Source organism: Carcharodon carcharias, chromosome 21 (genome assembly GCF_017639515.1).
Source record: "Carcharodon carcharias isolate sCarCar2 chromosome 21, sCarCar2.pri, whole genome shotgun sequence".
In the NCBI taxonomy this organism is placed as follows: Eukaryota; Metazoa; Chordata; class Chondrichthyes; order Lamniformes; family Lamnidae; genus Carcharodon; species Carcharodon carcharias.
In genome coordinates, this window is record NC_054487.1 from 9,677,870 (window position 1) to 9,699,810 (window position 21,941).

The following is a 21,941-nucleotide window of genomic DNA, read 5'->3' on the forward strand; positions in this document are numbered from 1 at the left end:
TATCAAATTCGGGGACATGAGAAAGTGTGAAGTGTGCAAGAGATTGCAAGAAGCGGTGGTCAAGTAAGAGGTGGGGACTTACAGGTAAGAGGAATGGATTGATACATGATAGATGAAGCCAAATGTTGATTTTAGGGGAGGAAAAACAGTGAAAGGAAGTACCTCCTGAATTTCAAAGCACTTAGCTGAATGGAAGAAGAGAGCTGGGGTGCAGACAATATTAAATAAAAAACAGGGACATAAAATTCCAGTTGCCTTTTTATCTTTAACACATTGAGGTGAGGGGATTAGAGGCAAGGAATTGTAGTTGAATTTGTATATGAAGTTAATTCAGCTCAAATTGGGAGCATTGCATATACATGTGGGCACTCTGTTATACAAGTGCCATTGAAAGAGTACAGTGAATCTGCAATAAGATCAAAGCAAAATACTGCGGATGTTGGAAATCGGAAACAAAAACAAAAATTGCTGGAAAAACACAGCAGGTCTGACAGCATCTGTGGAGAGAGAAACAGAGTTAACGTTTCGAGCTCGTATGACTCTTCTCCAGAACTAAAGAGAAGTAGAAATGTGGTGAAATATATACAGTTTAAGGGGGGGTGGGACAGGTGAAGCCGGATAGAAGGCCAGTGATAGGTGGAGGCAAAGGAGAGATTACAAAAGATGTCATAAACAAAAGGTCAAAGGGGTGTTAATGGTGGTGATACTGGCTAAAGGAGGTACTAATGGTGATATTAAGAGTAGAAAGCAGGATGAGCAAGTGATAGATGGTCCTAGTGGGGGAGGGGTGGGGGGAGGGGATGGTGGGGTGGGAGGGGGGATTCAAAATAGGCTAACGGTGGGGATAAAACAATGAATGGAAATACATTTTAAAAATAATATTAGAAATAGGTGGGAAAAATATATATAAAAATTAAAAAATAAATATTGAAAAAAAGGGATCACCTATTTCTATTATTATTAGTATCACAACCATCAACGCCCCTTCTACCTTTTGTTTGTGAATCTGCAATGGCAGCCAGGAGTGAGCGATATAGTCAAGAAGAAATGGGTGACAAATTTGGGCATTAGAACTGAGAAGGTTAAGGGTGAATCCAATAGAGATTTAAAAACTATGAATGGTCTTGAGAGGCTAAATAGTGAAAGAATCATCACTGCTGATGAATTAGCAATAAAGGGAGATAGGGTGATGATTATCAGAGGACCTATGGGGAAGTTGTAGGTAATGCTTTTCACACAGAGGAACATGTAATGCTTTAACAACAAGAGGCTATTGAAGCAGAGACTAATAGTTTAAAGGGATTTTAAAGTCAAAAAAATGAAAGAATAGTGGGAATGACAAGAAGATGGAATTAAAGCAGACAGCTCCAGTTGAAGATCTAGCACTGGCTGAGTTTCCTCCTTCAATGCAGTAGACATAATTTCTAAGTAAAGATCAAATCACATGAGAACAAACAGAACTTAGTTAAAGCACTGTACCATTTCCTAAACAGCTACAGTGATCGTACAAATGGGAGAGAGGCTGTGTTGTACCTGTCTGATAACAAATATGGGCAGATATCAGGTACTGGAGGTGAAGACGACCTCAATTTGGAAAGAGCCATGATGTGTTCAAAAGTAATTTCTGTCTGTGTGGTAGCATCCACAAGCGGAACCTCCTGGGAGCTGCCATGATTCTTTGTGATGGGAGTTCTCCGCAGAACTTGCACAACAATTGGGTCCCTGGCATTTCGGAAAGCTTCCACTGCCTCTTCATGTGTGGCTTTCGATAGATCCTTCCCATTGACCTGCAAAAGTAGAACATTTCATTACCTCACCCTCTCCAGGAACAAATGAGGTATTCACACACTTCCGTAAATCACAACAAGTTTTTTCACCCTTAACCAGAGCCAAAAGCCTACCGTGGAAAGGGGAAGTAAATTCTAAACTAATGTGATGAAAGAATGGGGGAAACAGATGAGAGAGTTTAAAAAAAAAAAATCAGGTTATGCAGTGGTGCCGCAGACTGCAAATTTTGGGAATCTTCGGGACATCTTTAAACCTGACTCCTATTCACTCACCAAATGTCATTCTTTAGGGTTAAATCTAGAGTCAGCGTAGGCTGGCTACTTAACAATAGGCCTCCACATTTTTGCCCCTCTGTAGCTTTCTTCAGCCCCACAACCCTCCAAGAACTCTGCTCTCTTCCGATTCTGGCCTCTTGTGCGTCCCCCACTTCCGTCACTATTGACAGATGTTCCTGCAGCTGCCTTTGATCCCAAGCTCTGGAATTCACTCCTCTGATCTCTTCATCTCTCATCATTTAAGACACTGCTTAAACCATAAGCGTTTGGCCACCTGTCCTAATGTTTCATTCATCGGTTATGTCAAATTTTATCCAATAATGCTCCTGTGAAGCATCCTGGCACATTTCACTACTTAAAAGGCACTATATAAATGCAAGTTGCTATCGTGTAGCAGAAAGCATCCCAGGCAGGACTGATACTAGCTTCACCCAATAGCCAGAGGTGAGCAGAGGGATAATGGATGCCAATCAAAATTGAGTTCTGTGACTGATTTTCACCTTTGTAGCCGAGGCACACCAACACCACCCTGGATAAGGCCAGTGAACAGAAAACTGAACGTGGATCCATGCTGGGGCCTTGCACGTATTCATGGCTTCGGACCACTGGTGGAAGAGCATGTCACCACCAGCTCATTAGGAACCTTGATAGTGCCCCTTTAAACAATCTATGCCATGACCCTGCTTATATTATATTATTACATTAATTGACTTATGGTACTAAATACAGCAAGAAGAAAACAAACTTGCATTTACGTAGCACTTTTTCCTACCTCAGGATGTCCCACAGTGATTGACAGCCAATGAAGTACATTTGAAGTAGTCACAATGGTAATTTAGGGATCTTGACAGTCAAACTGCACACAGCCAAGGTCCCACAACAGCTCTGGGATAATGACCAGATCATCTTTTTTTTAAGGTGTTGTTTGGGGGATAAATGTTGCTCAGGAAGAATGTTCCTGCTCTTCTCTGAATAGTGTCATGGGATCTTTTACACCCACAAGGTGGCAGAAGGGACTTTGGTTTAATGTCTCATCTGAAAAGCGGTACCCCCAAGTGTGCAGCACTCCCTCAGTGCTACTACACTGGAGTATCACCTTCGAGTACGTGCTTACAGCTAAGGAGTAGGGTTTGTATATACAACTTCTGACTCAGGCAAGAGAGTCACCACTGAGCCCTGCCACATGTTACTGCCAACCCTGCTATTCTTCCATCACATTGAATGGTCAAGTCTGACTGACAAGAAGGTTCTCGCATGAAACAGTAACTACATTCAGATGGTTAGCAGGGTGTTAGAATAATTGTAGTGTGCCAGATGGGTTAATTAATCCTCACACCCCATGAATAATAAAGCATATAGTTTTACAGATGTAGACGGTATTACTTCCATCCTTGATGTATCTTCTGCGTAATGGTTCTTTCCCCTCTTTGATTTCCTGGTAAATATATGCCAGATGTTGGGAACTGAACTCTCATCTGAAGTAACTAGCTGAAACGCATTTTTGGAGTTGAGCCACAATAGTGTTACATTCAAATGAGGGAGATATCGCCGGTCCCCACTGATTTGTGCGAAGGATTTGCAGTGGGGAAAATATATAATCTGAGGGAGGACATTAACCATTTGGAAGCTATGCGGGCGAATTGCAATTTGGAAGTAATAGTCCTCACACTGGCTGCTTTCCACCACAATCAGCATTACTCAGTATTGCTCCTTGTCAAAACAGTTTTATTATGCATGCCAAGATACAAAGCAGACAACCGTTATATCGAAGAGGCACAAAAGCACATTGTATCAAGCATGGAGAGTACAACACAAAGTGCTGATTATGTGATTGTAAAACTGGTTATTTTCCCTTAGGCTTCACTTTTGCTGACTACCACACAAACAGACTCACCAATGTGCCTACGCCAAGTGCAAAACACATCCCTCCCTCCTCTGTGACAACCGAGCATGGCATAGATTTTACAACTGATCCTGCGTAAAGCACATTTTAATGCTTCAAATAATTTTCTTCATACAAACTCTTCATTGTTTTCACTGCCCTCTTGAATCGCAGCAGCCTGTCCACCACCACCACCACCGCCATTGCCAATCCAAAATATACTTCGCTGAAGAAAATGAGCAAACACCCAATAGCTTTGCAGGTTTTGTTAGCGTGAAGTGAACTGAAGGGTCTGGAAGAGATGCCCTCACCTTCTGACTCTTCCCTAACCCCTGATCCCAATCCGATTGCTCAGCCAAGACCAGAAAGCCAGGATTTCAAGAATAGATGACAGCCAAACAGTCGGATTCAAACAGGAGACTTGGAAAACAAAAGCAATATACTTCAGATTTCCAGCATCAGCAGTGAGAACAGGGAGGGCTGGGAATAGTCAGCAGGGCTGGCGGTACTTGTGGAGAAAGAAACAGAGTTAATGTTTCAGGTCTGTGATCTTTAACCTGATAGAAGGTCGTCAACCTGAAACATTGGGCCGTAACTTCCAACTAAGAGTTATGTGGAGGGTGGGGGGGGGGGGGTGCGTGGTGAGGGGTGTCCGGTAAGGTGGGGGATGGGGGGGTAGTGGAGTCAGTCAGAGGTTGGGTTTGGGGGGGGCGGGTGGAGTCAGTCCTGTGTGGTCAGTCTGGGTCTTTACTATTGTTACCTAGAAGTTGGAAGATGTTTTACATCTTCTAACAACTGCTTCCAGACCTGATGTGTATTTCAAGCATTTTCTGTTGTTATTTACTATAAGGGAGTCCTAAGTCCTGATTAATAATTTACATTAATTTGGTGCCAATCGGTATACGGAGCAAGCCCCCAACAGACAAATGGGATCTATATCCTCGATATCCCTCCCACATCCCCACCTTTCCCATCCTCCTGGTCCACAACCCCCCTGTGTTGCTCACTGATTCAATTCTATTCTTCTTGTCTGTTTGACTTTGTTGGTCACACTCTTGCCTAGGAGTCCAAGAGTTTTAGGTTCAAGTCTCACTCTGGAACTTGAGTATGTAATCTCTTCTGGCACTTCAATGGAGTACTGAGGGAGTGTTTTACGAACTATGTTCTGGACGAGATGTTCAACTATTTGCCCATTCAGGTGGATGTAAGATCCCATGGTAATATTCAAGTAAGGACAGGGAGTTCATCTAATGTCCGAGCCAAAAATTAATCCCTTAACTAACACCAGTGAAAACAAACACATGGGTTCTTCATCTTATAGTGACTGTAGCATCTTCTGTGTTTGAAAAGCGACAGCATTAAACAACAGTGACTGAATGTGAAGGCACAACATCAATCCAAATTCTTTCTAGATATACAGTGAATCGCTGATGAAAATGAACCCCTTTAGGAATCACACAGAACTTTTTAGTTAAATCATTCCCCAAATTTACATTGAAATGATAGATTTTGATCACTCACTCACACAAGAAACTCTTTGATGAAGCAGTTTTACTCTCTCTGTCCTCCCAGGATATGGGCAGTTCAGACAAGGTTGCAGTTATTGCCGACCGCAAGGTGCCCTGAGTAGTTGGTGATGGGCCTTTCCTTTGAGCCACTGAAGCTTCTGTGGGAATAGTTCTTCCATGATATAGTGGGAGGGAGCGAGCGGTCTGCAGGAATGTTGGCCCAGGTGGTCAAATGTTCCGGTTAGGTTGACAATATTATGGGGTTCCTGTTACACTTTACAAAACTATCCACATGATACTTTACATTAAAAGAAACACCAAAGAGTTCAGTAACAAGAGACTGCCAGTGAGCGAGATAAACATTACAGCTCTTCCAGTGTCAAAGGCCCAGGTGTGACAAGAGTAGAATTGATTTGTTCATTTTGCCCTGACCTGTCAGACATGAAAATCCTTTAATGGCCTCGTGGGAAAGGTGTTACACTAAAGCCGTACAGAATAGAAAGACCCTGCTTCAATTCTCAGTCTGTACTGATTTCTATTAGGTTTAGTGCCCCGAGGATAGAGAAAGGGAAATCAGACCAAGTTCCCAGTCTTAATTGCGACTTGCACAGTGTTACATGGGATTACTACAGCACAGAAACAGGTCATTCTGTCCAACTGGTCTGTGCCTGTGTTTACGGGAGTGAATGAGTATGTGTACAGAAGTGGTATTTGGTGTGATGTCTTTGACTGTTGAATAGCTGCTAAAACTTGCTGTTCATGCTCACTTGCAAAGACGAGTCTCTTAGATAAGACACCAAGGGTTGGATTTTCAAGTTTTATGTCCTGGTGAAATGGCGGGGCCTACAGTGGGTGGGGGACCTGGCTGCTGCTGATGTGGGCTTTGCCAAGGCTCTTAAACTACCGCAGTAATATCGCTTCTGAGTTTCTGACCAGAAAGGGAGGGCGGGTGACATGACATACTGAATCTGTCAAAGGGAGGTTTTCTAATTACAGGGACCTTAGCAGGGTCAAAAATACTTAACGAGATAGGGACTCTTGAGGCTGCTGCAACGCCACAGGAATGGAGTGGGGACCTGAGTGACTACAGTGGGCTAATCTTTCTCAAGGAGAGCCTCTCAAACCAAGCAGGTTACAGATGGAAGAGGCCAAAGAACACAGCAGGAGGAGAACGCTCCTCTAACTTGGAGGAAGAGCTTGAGGAGGATCCAGGGCCTCAGGAACATAACACTTTCAGCTGCTAATCCCCAGCATTCTCCTGCACAGCGCTCCTCAGAAAAGCTGCACTCGTTCCTCTCTTTCCAGGCACTGGTTCATATCCCCATCTGAACAGTCAGCATTCACACTCATCCTTCACCTTCTGCCATTTCACACCCATGTTCCACATGTACTCTTCATAAATTATGTCCTTTTTTCCTGTCCTCACAAGCCATTTCTAAACACTCATAGCTCTGCCTTCTCTCCTTGTTGACAGGCAGTCACCTTGGGCAGCCCTTGTCAATGTGTGCCCACCTGCTCCACTGGGAAGGTCTTTTCCAGGAACCGGAGGTTCCAGTGATCAGGTCAAGGGCACTGATCTTCTGCCTTTAGACTCCATGTTGAGGGCCTTGCCTCCCTGGAGCCAGACCTCTGTGTTCATCCTCTCTGCCCTGTGGAGGGGCACGTAGCTGAGGAGAGGGAGGTCGCTGCTGGTATTGCTGCTTCTTTTATTCTTCATCAGAGGAAGGAGGAGCTGTGTAAGCTGATCTCATTGCCATGGGGAAGACTGACAGCGGGGAGATGCAGCTCAAGGTGGGTGAAGTGCAAGACAGGGGGGGGTCAACCGACTTCCAAGAGTTTGGCAAGTCGATAGGTTTCAGGTAGTCTTTCAAAGGAGGGAAGCGAGGTAGAGAGGCAGAGAGATATATGGAGCAAACTCCAGAGCTTAGGGCCTAGGCTGCTGAAGGCCTAGCCACAATTGATGGATGGATGAAAATCGGGGATGTGAAAGGAGGCTGGAAGGTTGCAGGGTTAAAGGAGTTTACAGAGATAGGGAGGGGCAGAGCCCCTCAAGATGCTTCCAAAACAATAAATCACTCTGAAGTGTAGCGAATGCAATAGGCAATTTGCACACAATAAGATCGTACAAATGGCCAGGCAGTCAACCTATTTTTGGTGTTTTTGGGCAAGTGGTGGCCAGGATGGCTGGAAGGGTCGCTGCTCTTCTTCAAATCATGATGGAGGAATCTACGCCATCCACCTTAAATCACTGCAATACGCATCCAAGACACCGATTTTAAGTCCCACCCAAAGAATGGAACTTCTAAAAATTGCAGTACTCCTGCAGAGAGCCAGACAGGACTTTGGTTTAACATCTCGTCCCTCAGCACACCACTGAAACACGCACAAGTCTCAACCTTTGAACTCCACCAGAGAAAAGGCGGGACCCTCCCTATTTTCTGGGTTCCGTTCCACACTCAACAGTACCTGTACTAATGGATCCATTGCGTGATTTTTTTTTGAAGCTTAACTTCATTTTTCCTCTGTGCCTCACGTTCTACCAGCTTCTCACTGACACTCCCTCACTCATTAGCATTTTCAGGTTTCCCACGTCTTGGTTAATAACCTTTCCAACTTGCTGTGTTCATTTCTCATTTCTTTCCCAGTTAATTACCTGGCAATAAGCAGTGGAACGAGTAAGCCCCAAGGCAGCAATCAGCAGAATGTCAATTGCTAATAAAAAGTGTAAAGTCACTATAGGCTTTGAAAAGTACTGTCCTATTAAGTTTGTGTGCGCATGTTAATTTTATTTATCTCCTTCAAAAACACATTAAATAAAGACAAAATACAACTTGCTTCTTATTTCATTACCTCACAGCTTCCTCCTTAGCAAAAAATGATGAGCCTTCAGCCATCACTCCCACCTATTCTGATATCCTGTTCCTCAACTCTTCCACCTTGTTACACCTTCTCCTCCTTCAAAAATCTGCAAACTTATCTTTTCAATACAATCCTTCATTAACCGCTCCTAAATGTCACTGTTTCCACCAATCCTTTTTTTTTAAAGTGTTTCAGCACATTTTATTACATTAAAGCCCCAGTATGAAGAGAAGGCATCTTGAGGTTAACATCATCATTTCTCTTGCTGGTTTCCCAGTGCCAATTTACCTCTAATCTCATCCCATGGTTGTCAAATTTAATCTAACACTCTGCTTTCCTGATAGGAGCTGTGTTTGTACTGGGAAAAGGTGGAAAAATAAGCCCCAGTGACTAGATCATCCTCCTCCCCCGCTATCACTTGGATTCTCCCCACCCTTTGAAAGTGTCTGTACAGGTACAATCTATGCTCAACAACAGTTCTTGCGCATTACAATTTTCTTGGTGAATTATTGAGACCCATTGTGCAGGATGCCACCAAGGCTGAAAAAGGCATCAGAGAAAGGTCAGTAACTTGGGTAGCAAAGAGTTGGTGAAACTAACTTGGGTTTTAAAAGCCAGAAGGCTGCAGCTCATAAGAATCGGGCAGTATGGGGTCTTGAGATGATCTGAACAAAGAACACGTGATGGATGTAGGGGGAAGGAGGTACAGGGGGTAACAGGAAGAAGGCAGGAAAATTCTGAAGAACTTTTTAAAAGTCGCATCAATAAAAGGAGACGAGAAATGGGGAGAGGTGCCTGAAGCTGGTGGTAGGGCCTGGGAGAATGGACAGGCTAAATGATCTTGTGTCATGTCCAGGAATCTAAAAGGATAGAATGGTGAGTATTTATGGTCTTGGCTTTTTAAATTTTACTTTTTCTTTCGAGATCTTTTCAGTGACATTTTGCATAGAATTACATCGAAGTTACAATTCAGAAACAGGTCATTTGGCCCAACTGATTACTCTACATAAGCGGCCTTCCATCCTAACCTCATCAGCCCGATCCTTCAATTCCTTTTCTCATGTGCTCATCCAGCTTTCCCTTAAATGCATCTCTGCCATTCATCTCAACTACTCCATTTTGATAGCCAGTGTGGGAATGAGAGTTCACCCTACCTGCGTACCTCAATAACCTGGACTGTTTATGGGATCGGCACACAAGGGGCAGGATTTAATCCAGGCGACGGGGGTCTCGCCTGCCAGCAGGAGAGCTGGAAAGAGCCCTACATCACCTCAACTGGGAAAGGCCCCAATCAACAACAGAGGCAGGGTCGTGGGAGTAGCTTTCAGCAGCCACCCCCTCCTTCTTGATACCAGGTCCCTTGATCAGACACAGAGTGCCTTTGAATGAGATACTCCTGACCCCCTGGGAGCCCGCAAGCAAACTCTGGCATCCCACGTGGTGACTTTCCCACCTGGCGCTGTAGCGGGATGAAGGCCTCAATTGGGCAACACTTGCCCACTCAAGGGCCTCAGTTAAGATCTGGGTGGGAAGTCGCCCACAAGCCTTCCCGCCTGGGACTTAATCAGGCGAGATGGGAAGGCACTGTGATCCTGCCCAATTAAACGCCCCCAGCCACCAAACTGGCCACCAATGGGGCATTAAATTCCATCCAAGCAGTCAAAACATTGTGTAATCCAGACCAAGGCAAGGGTTTCTTATTAAGAGGAGCTGCTATAATGTGTGAAATACAATGACTCATGTATTTAGTCTGGAAGATGCTGATTTAGTAATAAGATGATCTTGAAGGTTTTTTGATCTTTGAGGATTGTATAGCCATGAAACATAAAGAGGGTTAAATGTGGCACAGAGTGATTAGAAAAGATTGAGAAGAGTTAAGTGCATTTTGCTGTCTTCATTTTGTTATTCTGATATCATTTTTATGTATCTTTGACATACTATGATTTAGTGATGGGGTATGCACAAAATGTAAAGATAGAGTTAATAAAAGAGCTGTGAGTGAACCACTGTATCTTGTATCCATGCTGGATTCTAGACTGTGATGTACCTAAGTCCGCATATTAAATCGTACATCACATAGTCATACAGGAATCAGTAAGTGCAAGGTCTCAGTTAAAACCTGATCCTTCATTGTTACAACTGATGTGTGTTTAAAGTAACAAGATGAATTAGAGCAAAAAAACAATCCAACAACAGATTCCATATTCCCACAACTCTCAGGAAAAGAAGCTACTCCTCAATTCCTTATTGAATTTATAAGTGACTAACTTATATTTGTGACCCCCCAATTTGGATTCCCCCACAAGTGGAACCATCTTTAATATGTCTAGTTTATGAAACTGCTTCACAATTTTAAAAACTTCTATTAGGTTTCCTAGATTATAGATGAACCTCATCTGGTTGAATCTTTCCTGATTAGTTTATCGCCCTTCAGTTCTGGTAGATTCCTTGTAAATCCTTTTTGCTCTCCCTCCAATGCCTTTCTGTCCTTTTTATAATATGGAGACCAGAGCTGCTCACAGATATCCAAGTATTGTCTAACCAAGGTTCTAAACAAGTTCAAACCAAACTTTTGTTTTCTGATTAAATTCTTTTGGAAATGAACCCAATAATTTGTTTGCATTTCTTATGACCTTGTTAACCTGCATTGCTACTTGAAATAATGTGTGAATCTGTACCAATAGATGCCTTTACAGCTCTGCAAAATAGCCAGTGGGAGATAAGACAAATTCATTTTACGCAGAGTTGTCATGATCTGGACTGCACAGGCTGAATGGATGGGAGAAGCAAAGTCAATAGTACTATCAAAAGGAAATTGGATAAATACTGGAAAAATAGCAGGTCTGTGAAGAAAAGAAAGGTGAATGGGGCTAACTGGATAGCTCTTACAAAGGGCTAGGACAAGCACAATGGGCTCAATGTCCTTTTTCTGCGCTGTGTAACTAACTAGCCTTAATAATAACCCCACCCCCCATCCAAACAATTTCCCCAACCCCCACACACACCTGGTGGAAGAGGATTGGAAGGGGAGCAAAGATTTTTTTAAATGGGGAACTCTTCCCAAACCCTTAGAGGATGAGACACTTCAATAACATATTGGGAGGTTGATTTAAATTTAACAGTTGCCAGCTGGATTCCCCAGGGGTTGGGGAACTTAGCAGTAATAGGGAGCTGGGAGGTGCTGACTCAGGAAGGCAAGTTCTACTTACAGCACTCCGAGGGCCCACCCTCAGTCCCCTCACACCTTTCGCCACCCCTCTGGCGATTGTGATCTTTCTCTCACCCCTGCTGTGATCATTAACTTCCTAGCCCTGACTCTAGGTCCTTCCCTTCCGATTGTCACTCTCTTCCCCACACCAACAAGCACCAATCTCTGGCTCCATCCCATTGATAGCCTGCTTCTCTTGTCCAGCATTGGCAAATCTATGAATTTGGGAAACAGAAGAAAATCATAATGAGACCCTACCATTAAACTTGACAGGACCTCCATGTCTCCAGCGCTCCCATAATTTTCCTGTGCTACAGTCCTCCGTCCCTGCCAATTAGGCCTATGATTATAAGTAGTAGTAGATTGGCAATATCATTTTCCTTTAAGTGACAAGACCACTCAGGCACAAATCATTTGGAGGGTATAAAAATGATTCTCAGTTTCAGATCAACTTTCCTGTGAAATTCCAAACTCATCCCAACCTAACACTGAAAATGCATCAATCCATCTCTTGCAGCTGCCAAAGGAGACAAAGACATTGATTTTATTGGACTACTGCTGGCAGAGATAGTTCAACAATCGTTGAAACAATGCACTAAAGTATTGCTGAAAGAAAGAGACATGTCAAAGCTTTTCGTCTTGCACTCTGTTTCAGCTAACCAAAATAAGCGACAGCCATTCGTTGATTCATTCCTCAGGACAATGTTTTGACCAACCAGGGTCAAGCTGCTTGGTTTAAATTTCAAAAATGTTTGGCAGTTAACAGTCAATCGCCATCACTGGTACATTTTCCATGGCAACGCCTCTACCAATCAGAGTCCACTTGCCAACCAATCAACACTCTCGTCACATACAGTGTAAATTCATTTCCCCTCATATTGATATTCTTGTGGAGGGTTCTGATGAGTGCAAGACAAAAAGCTTTGACATGTCTCTTTTTTCAGCAATATTCAAGTTCTGTACTACCAAACAACTATTTCAATGCACTAAAGGATAATAAGAGGCAGTGTTTGTTTTAATTTCTCAAGTAAATTTTGTGAAGCAGTACAAGGATTCCCATTACTGTTAACAAGGCTGTACATACTACTCTGTCCAGTGTAGTGTTTAGAACAAGCAGTGTTACTGAGCATACCTGTTTGGCACAGGCAGAAACTTGGTTCGAATTATATTCTTGCGACAGTTTACAGCACAGTTAGGGTCCTGCTTTCTGCAGCTGACTGAAGATAATTTTCAAGTAGTTGGCACCAGAATTGATCGGGTTAACAGCAGGAAGGTGAGATTGGAATAGATTATCTGGGACATGAGTTTGCAGCAGCATAAGCACAATGGGCTGAATGTGCCCTTCTGTACCATAAATACCAACCCAGAATACTGCAATAGCTGACCGATAGCTTCAATAAAGAGAAGAGGATATCCCATAAGCTCGTCAATGGTCAAGACCATAAATTTTAGGTTTTTATTACACGGAAATTCTAAGACTTGTGATTCAAATTTTGCAATCCAACCTGACATTTTGATAAAACAAAAGCAAAACCCAAAAGTCCGCTTGACTTAATATATATGGGATGGGTGCGGCTAAAGTTATAACTTGCTACCCAGGGACAAAGTAGCATATGCTTGGTAATGTTGGGAAGATGTGAGCACTGGAGACAGGAACTTTGTGTCTAACAACAAACATCCACTTTTCTGGTGTATTTTCCATCAGTTTGGACTCCAATGGAATTCAGCCAACCATAATTTATTCCAAGGGGTTACAGATATTTTAACTCTTTCAAGAGTTGTTGTTACAAGATAAAATGGGCTTGATTTTCCTATCAGTTAATGACAAAACTGGAGTGTTATATGCCAACTTACACATATGTATATACTAAAGCAGAATAAGGTCAATGGCCCTGGATCTCTCGAATGGACTGGAAGAAACGCTGTGTTACCTCGGAAGCCTGAGTCAAAAAGGTGTCACTCTGACATCTTCTAGACCACAAGCTGCCTGATCAGAGGTCAACATTGGGTGCACAGTCTGAGCATGTGCACGGAAGAGAATTGAAGGGCGCTCTGGGCTGACCTGAGATGAGGAGCAAGAGGCAGTGCAGAGTGGACCAATTTTCAACTGCAAAGCAAACACAGCCCCAAATGCGGACAGTTAGCAAATATATGGCTAAGGGATTGAACCTGGAAATAAACTCGGTCTATAAGCTTCCAACTTCCAAAAGGAAATGAAGCCCCAACAAGTTTGAACTGATTCACTCAGTGCGATTCAGTGACATCACTTACGCTACCAAGTAAAAAAGAGAAAAAGAACTATGTTGGGATCCAATGATTAAAGAATGGTTACCACTGAGAATAAGGTCACAACTCTTGATTGTGCTAACAGTAATTACATATCTTTGCAGAAGCTTTTACATTATAATCAAATTTGACTGGGCCACTCTCTTCCCTGTCATGAAGAGCAGGAAGATTCATTCTCAGAATGACCCTGGACACACTTGCTCATATTCTTTCCAGTTTATCACCAGGTACCAACACGAGCCAGGCTGTGGGGTCTGTGTTTGCACGTAAACCCCACATGGCCATACTTGTGGGGTATTCCAAGGTGAAATGAGAGTGAGGCCACAAGGAGCAGAAAGTTTTCATTTCTGCGAACAAATGCAGACAGAGCTCAGTCGACATGAAACATTGGTCTGTGAATGTGCCATTTCCACTATCCCTAAAGGATCCTTCTTGCTCCTTCCAACAATTTTTACAAACACTCTGTAGCTTAAGTTGTAAATTGCTTTGGACAGTAGGTCTCTGTTTCAATTGTCAGTGCTTGGGATCAAGAGATTGTTGAGGAATTAAGAGGCCAGAATTCTGATTTCAGCACATTCTGAAATGCCCTGACAGGAGCAAGGTCTCACACAAGGTTAAGAAATCTATTTTTACTCTTTGCCACTATTCCAGCTTTTCAGAGGACTCCTTTTTGCTTTCTTTCCTCCAGACTTCTTTCTAGTGTGGAGTTTGAGCTTTTCACATACTCCTGTCTCAGACGCCGTGGGTTTCCAGGCCGCATGGGATTGGTTTGCGCTCATTACAGGAGCTGACTCTAAAAACATGCACTCTAGCCGAACCCATGGATTATAATTACACGGGATGGAAAGACATGTGTGGAACAAACAATAACTTTTGTCCATTGGTATAGTGCTTTTAGCAAAACATCCCAAGGTGCATCATAGAAATAATTTAACACCATGACACATAAGGAGATATTAAGACAGGTGACCAAACGCTTGGCCAAAGAGTTAGGCTTTAAGCAATGTCTTAATTGAGAGAGTAAAAAAGCAGAGATTTAGGAAGGAAATTCCACAGCCTCGGGCCCAGGCAACTGAAGGCTTGGCCGCCAATGGGTGGGGGTGGCAATCAGAGGTGAACAAAAGGCTGGAAACGGAGGAACACAGAACCCTCGCATGATTTAGGTCTGGAGGAGATCACAAAGCTACGGAGAGTGAGGCCATGGAGGGTACTGAAAACAAGGAAGAGAATTTTAAATTTGGGGCCTTTTTTGGACAGGAGCCAATTTAAATCAGTGGGTGATGGGTGAACAGGACTTGGTGAACGTGTGGAAGGTAGGCTAGGGGAGCATTGGAATTAGAGGTAACAATGAATGAGGGCTAGTGCATAGTTTCTAGTTGTACTTTCATTTTATTTGTATAATCTTTGGAAAGTTTTTTAAAATTTTAATTGCTTGATGACTAATATTAATTTCAAAACCCTATTTATGCAGCTCAGCACACAACACTATAATGTCCCAAAATCAACATCAGCTCCCCAATCCAATGTCAGTACATTCCAATCCAAGAGCAGAATATTCCAAGGCAACACCAAAAGGATAGTTTAATTGGGAAAGGAGGGGAATTAGCAATGTTGATAAAAGATGTAAATACAACAGCACAAAGGGCAGCTTTCAATAAGGGTGATTTGGCAGCGGGAACACAATGAGTAGGGTTAAGGAATAGCAAAAGACATAAGGACTCTGGTAAGAGTTGCCTACAAAGCTCTTGGTAATACAGTGGTGGGATGTATAAATTCTGATATTGGGGAAGCATGCAGCGAAAGCTCACTGATTATAATGGGAGATTTTAATCTTCATGTAGGGAGAAGCAGACGTGGTAAAGGCAAATAGTTTTGAGAATATGTTCAAGAAAGTTTTCTAGAAGAACAAGATATAATACTGGATTCTGAGATTCAGGGTAACAATCCAGAATGATTTAACAATCTGATGATAAAGGAGCATTTTGCAGATTGTGACAGTAATGATTCAGCTTGATATGAAGTTTGAGGAGGAGAAAGGAGGGTCACAACCCAAGGATTTAAATTTAGATTTTGTGAACAAATTGCCACAGTAAACTGGACTGAACTGTAAACTCACAAACAGTGAGAAGTACTCAACATAAGGCTACTTAATGAGGTAAGAGCCCATGGTGTTGGGGGTAGTACATTAGCATAGATAGAGGACTGGCTAACTAATAGAAGACAGAGAGTTGGGATATAGAGGCATTTTCAGGATAGCAACCTGTAACTAGTGGAGTGCCACAGGGATCAGTGTTAGGTCCACAACTATTTACAATATATATTAATGACTTGGATGAGGGAAATGAATGTACTATCGCCAAGTTTGTGGGTGACACAAAAATAGGTGGGAAGGCAAGTGGTGAGGATGACACAAAGAGTCTGCAGAGGGATAGAGACAGGTTAAGTGAGTGGGCAAAAACGTGGCAAGTGGAACATAATGTAGGAAAGTGTGAGGTTATGCACTTTGGCAGGAAGAATAGAGGAGCTGAATATTATTTAAATGAAGAAAGACTGAAGAAAGCTGCAGCACAGAGGGATTTGGGAGTCAAAAAGCCAGCATACAAGTTCAGCAGGTAATAGGGAAGACAAATGGAATGTTGGCCTTTATTTCAAAGGGAATGGAGTATAAAAATAGGCAAGTTTTGCTAAAACTATACAAAGCACTAGTTAGACCACACCTAGAATACTGTGAACAGTTTTGGTCCTCTTATCTAAGCAAAGATACTGGCATTGGAGGCAGTCCAGAGAAGGTTCACTAGGTTGATCCCGAGTATGGAGGGATTTTCTCATGAGGAGAGGTTGAGTAGGTTGGTCCTTGGCTCATTGGAGTTTAGATGAATGAGAGGCGACCCTTATTGAAACATACAAGATTCTTAGGGGGCTTGACAGGGTAGATGCTGAGAGGCTGTTTCCCCTTGTGGGAGAGTCTAGGACCAGGGGGCATAATTTCAGAGTAAGGGGGTGTCCATTTAAAACAGAGATGAGGAGGAACTTCTTCTTTCAGAGGGTAGTGAATCTGTGGAATTCTTTACCGCAGAGGGCTGTAGAGGCTGGGTCATTAAGTATTTTCAAGGCTGAGATAGACAGATTTTTAATCAGTAAGGGAATCAAGGGGTATGGGGAAAATCAGGAAAGTGGAGTTGAAGATTATTAGATCAGCCACGATCTCAATGAATAGCGGAGCAGACTTGATAGGCCGAATTGCCTACTTCTGCTCCTATGTCTTATGATCTAAAAAAATTCAAACCCAGGGTCTGCTCCAAAAAGGCAAAATCACCATTTGTGTCGCTAAAATAACAATGGCCAACAAATGAGGCAAGATAAATTAACAAGCAAAGAGAAAAGGCTTTCACTAATGTAAGGAAAAATCGAAATCCAGCACAAAGGAGAGTTATAAAAAGCAACAAGGGGTTACAAAGAAAGTAATAGGATGTAAAAATGGAATGTGAAAAATAACTTGCAAGGGTTTTGAAAGCTAACAAAAGTATTTGTAAATATATTAAAAGGAAAATGGTCCAGGAAAATACAAACCCATTAAAGACAGATCCAGATGATAATGTAAGAGATTTAAAAAATCCAAAGGCTTTTAAATGATTATTTTGGATCTATTTTACTGCAAAGGGAGGGGACAAAGGACTAGCAGTACTGGAAAGATATTGTTTTGCCCCAATCAAACTTTCTAGTGCATCAGCCTAATGCCAGCATCCCAAATTAATATTCGTGTCCCAATCCAACAATTCTAATCCTATTCAGGATAGGATCGTGGAGTGGTACAGCACATTCAGCTCATCGAGTATGTGCTGACTCTTTTGAAGAGCGATTCAGCTGGTCCCACACCTCCACTCTGTCAGCATATCACTGCCATACTTTCTCCTTCAAATGCTAATTCCCTTGTGAAAGCTACGATTGAATCTGTTCCACCGCTCTTTCATGCAGTGCATTCCAAATCCCAACCACTTGTTGTGAAAAAAGTATTTTCCTCATGTCATCTCTGTTTCTTTGCCAATCATCTCAAATTTGTGCACTCTGTTATCACCTTCAGCCACTGGGAACAGTTCCCCTTTACCTACTCTATCTAAATACTTCATGATTTTACACATTTCTACCGAATCTCCTCTTCACCTTCTCTGGTCCAAGGAGAACAACCCCAATTTCTCCATGGAACTGGAACCAGGAACCATTCTCATAAACCTCTTCCATCTGCTCTCCAAAGTCTTCACATCCTTAAAGCTGTGGTGCCGAGTCAAACACAACATTTCAGTTTGGGACCAGACTAATGTTTTTACATAAGGTTGGATAAGGTTTACATAAGGTTACATAACTTGCTGGATTGTGTGCTCCACGCCTTTGTTTATAAAGCTCGGGGTCTCCCATGCTTTATTAAGTGCTTTGTAATTTGTCCTGCTACCTTCAATGATTTGTACACAATTACCCGCAGATCTCTCTCTTCTTACATTGTCCTTCAAAATTGTGCCGTTCAATCTGTTATGGTCTCTTCTCATCCTTCTTAGCAAAATATATCACCTCACATTTTCCTGCATTGAATTTCATCTACCATGTTTCTGCCCAATTCACCAGTCAGTCTTAGTTCTCTTGAAGCCTATTTGGGTCTTTCGCACAGTGTTCTACAACTCCAAGTTTTGTGCTATCTGCAAATTTCAAAGTTTGAGTCTTGTAACCCCAAAACCAAACCAATAAAGGACATCCAAAGCAGCAGTGAAGCAGATACTGAACCCTGGGGAGCTTTGCTGTATATCCCCATCTAGCCTGAAAAGCAGCCATTCATCACAACTCAGTTTATTTTTATCCCTCAGCCAAATTTGATGCTGCAGCTCTTTTATCACATAGCTTCAATATTGCCGATAAGTGTTTTTTTTATTAATTCAGGGGATGTGGGTGTCACTGGCTGGGCCAGCATTTATTGCCCATCCCTAGTTGCCCTTGAGAAGGTGGTGGTGAGCTGCCTTCTTGAACCCCTGCAGTCCATGTGGTGTAGGTACACCCATGGTGCTGTTAGGGAGGGAGTACCAGGATTTTGACCCAGCGACAGTTAAGGAATGGCCAATATACCTCCAAGTCAGGATGGTGAGTGACTTGGAGGGGAACTTCCAGGTGATGGTGTTCCCATCTATCTGCTGCCTTTGTCCTTCTAAATGGTAGTGGTCGTGGGTTTGGAAGGTGCTGCCTAAGGAGCCTTGGTGAATTCCTGCAGTGCACCTTGTAGATGGTACACACTGCTGCTACTGTGCGTTGGTGGTGGAGGGAGTGAATGTTTGTGGATGTGCTGCCAATCAAGTGGGTAGCTTTGTCCTGGATGGTGTCAAGCTTCAGGAGTGTTGTGGGAGCTGTACTCATCCAGGCAAGTGGGGAATATTCCATCACATTCCTGACTTGTGCCTTGTAGATGGTGGACAGGCTTTGGTGATTCAGGAGGTGGGTTACTCATTGCACTATTCCTAGCCTCTGACCTGCTCTTGTAGCCACATTATTTATATGGCAAGTCATGTTCAGTTTCTGATCAATGGTAACCCCCCAGGATGTTGATAGTGGGGATTCAGTGATGGTAATGCCATTGAACAACAAGGGGCGATGGTTGAATTCTTTTTTGTTGGAGATGGTCATTGCCTGACACTTGTGTGGCTCCAATGTTACTTGTCACTTGTCAGCCCAAGCCTGAATATTGTCCAGGTCTTGTTGCATTTGGATATGGACTGCTTCAGTATCTGAGGAGTCACAAATGGTGCTGAACATTGTGCAATCATCAGCGAACATCACCACTTCTGATCTTATGATGGAAGGGAGGTCATTGATAAGCAGCTGAAGATGGTCAGGCCTAGGTCAATACCCTGAGGCACTCCTGCAATGATGTTCTGGAGCAGAGATGACTGACCTCCAACAACCACAACCATCTTCCTCTCTGCTAGGTGTGATTCCAACCAGCGGAGAGTTCTCCCCGATTCCTATTGACTCCAGTTTTGCTCGGGCTCCTTGATGCCACACTTGGTCAAATGCTGCCTTGATGTCAAGGGCAGTCACTCTCACCTCACCTCTGGAGTTCAGCTCTTTTGTCCATGTTTGAACCAAGGCTATAATGAGGTCAGGAACTGAGTGGCTCTGGCAGAACACAAACTGGACATTGTGAGGTTATTGCTAAGCAAGTGCTGCTTGATAGCACTGATGATGACCCCTTCCCATTACATTACTGAGTGGACTGATGGGGCAGTAATTGGCCAGGTTGGAATTTTTTTCACAGATTTGTCCTGCTTTGTGTATAGGACATACCTGGGCAATTTTCCACATAGCCAGGTAGATGCCAATGTTGTAGCTGTACTGGAACAGCTTGGCTAGGGGTGAAGCAAGTATTGGAGCACAAGCCCTCAGTATTATTACCGGAATATTGTCAGGACTCATAACCTTTGCACGATCCAGTGCCTTCAGCCATTTTTAATTGTAGCAGGTTGAAAGGTTATGGGGAGAAGGTGGGAATTTGGAGTTGAGGCCGAAATGAGATCAGCCATGATCGTATTGAATGGCGGGGTAGGCTCGAGGGGCTGAATTGCCTACTCCTGCTCCTAGTTCTTATGTTCTTATTTCTTGATATCACGTGGAGTGTATCAAATTGGCTGAAGACTGGCATATGTGATCCTGGGGACCTCCGGAGGAGGCCGAGATGAATCATCCACTCGGCACTTCTGGCTGAAGATTGCAGCAAATGCTTCAGCCTTATCTTTGTGCTGGGCTCCTCTATCATTGAGGATGGGGATATTTGTGGAGCCTCCTCCTCCAGTGAGTTGTTTACTTGTCCACCATCATTCACGATTGGATGTGGCAGGACTGCAGAGCTTAGATCTGATCCGTTGCTTCTGGGATCGCTTAGCCCTGTCTATCACTTGCTGCTTATGCTGTTTGGCATGTGAGTAGTTCTGTGTTATAGCATTCTCAGGTTGACACCTCATTTTCAGGTATGCCTGGTGCTGTTCCTGACATGTCCTCCTGCACTCTTCATTGAACTGAGGTTGATTCCCTGGCTTGGTGGTAATGGTAGAATGGGGGATATGCTGGGCCATGAGGTTACAGATGGTGTTCGAGTACAATTCTGGGGTGGGTAATCCCATCTACATGTGGTAATCCCAGAGTGTCCCATTCCAATCCCAAAATATTCAAATCTAAATCCCATTCCAGTGTCCCAATCCAACATTTAATTTCAATACCACGTCAGACATTCAAACTGAGCCTTGACTTCATCCAAAGAGATCACTTGTCAGGAATGAAAACTGTAGAAGGAGGTGGATTGGCACCGATTACTTCAGGTTTGCTGCCAGATCTTAAATATTGTGAAAAGGGAGAGGCGTCGAGTATTTTAATAACTGGGGCAGTGCTCCAGAACTAATTAATCCATAACATTTCTGTGCTCTGCTTTTTCCCTCTCACGCCAGCAGCAAAATGCCACAAACCTCACTTGTGGTGCCCAAAACATCTTTGTTCAATTTGCAATGCCAATTTCACAATCTGACCCCATGATCTCCACCTTAACAAAGGACATACAGTCTAAATCACTGCTGACAATCAAATAAACTATCTGAATTGACTCCGACACTTGTTGGTCTTTGCTAGTGACATGGAACCACAGATTAAAGATCAGACCACCAGGGGAATCTGGCACTCTTCCAGCGCTCAAGCACACACCAACTAGTAATGTGGCTTTAACTGCTCATTTATCATTCATTATGTCTATGTTGCTCTCTGCATTCTTTTAGCGATTGACAATAGTTAGGGTAGTATCTCAGGTCCCTCTATTTTTTATGCTGCAGCAGAACTTAATTTTGAATGCACACTGCTGACAGCAAGACTTGTACATTATTGTATCAAACTGCTAACAAGGCTTTTTAAAAAGGTCAACTTTTCTACAACTTCTGGATGATCTACAGGTCTCTCAGTCTCACCCAAGTGATGTCCGAAGCCTGCTCTTTCCTCTGCTTCAAAACTATTCTGCAAAGTTTTTGCAATAGCTTCTTGGCTCTCATTTTTAGACTGTGCTCTTAGAGGAATTGGTCACGGAATCCATTGGTTATTTTAGTGCTGGTCTTTCAAATGTT

The 21,941-nt window shown here is 43.1% G+C and overlaps 1 protein-coding gene across 1 annotated transcript in view; it reads right to left on the reverse strand.

Moving 5' to 3' along the window:
* Window positions 1–21,941, reverse strand: part of pdzrn4 (PDZ domain containing ring finger 4) — a 472,024-nt gene that overhangs the window by 52,129 nt on the left and 397,954 nt on the right. The window contains exon 4 of the mRNA XM_041216213.1: window positions 1,534–1,787. Within this exon, the coding sequence (XP_041072147.1) occupies window positions 1,534–1,787 (254 nt within the window). The remainder of the gene's footprint in view (window positions 1–1,533; window positions 1,788–21,941) is intronic.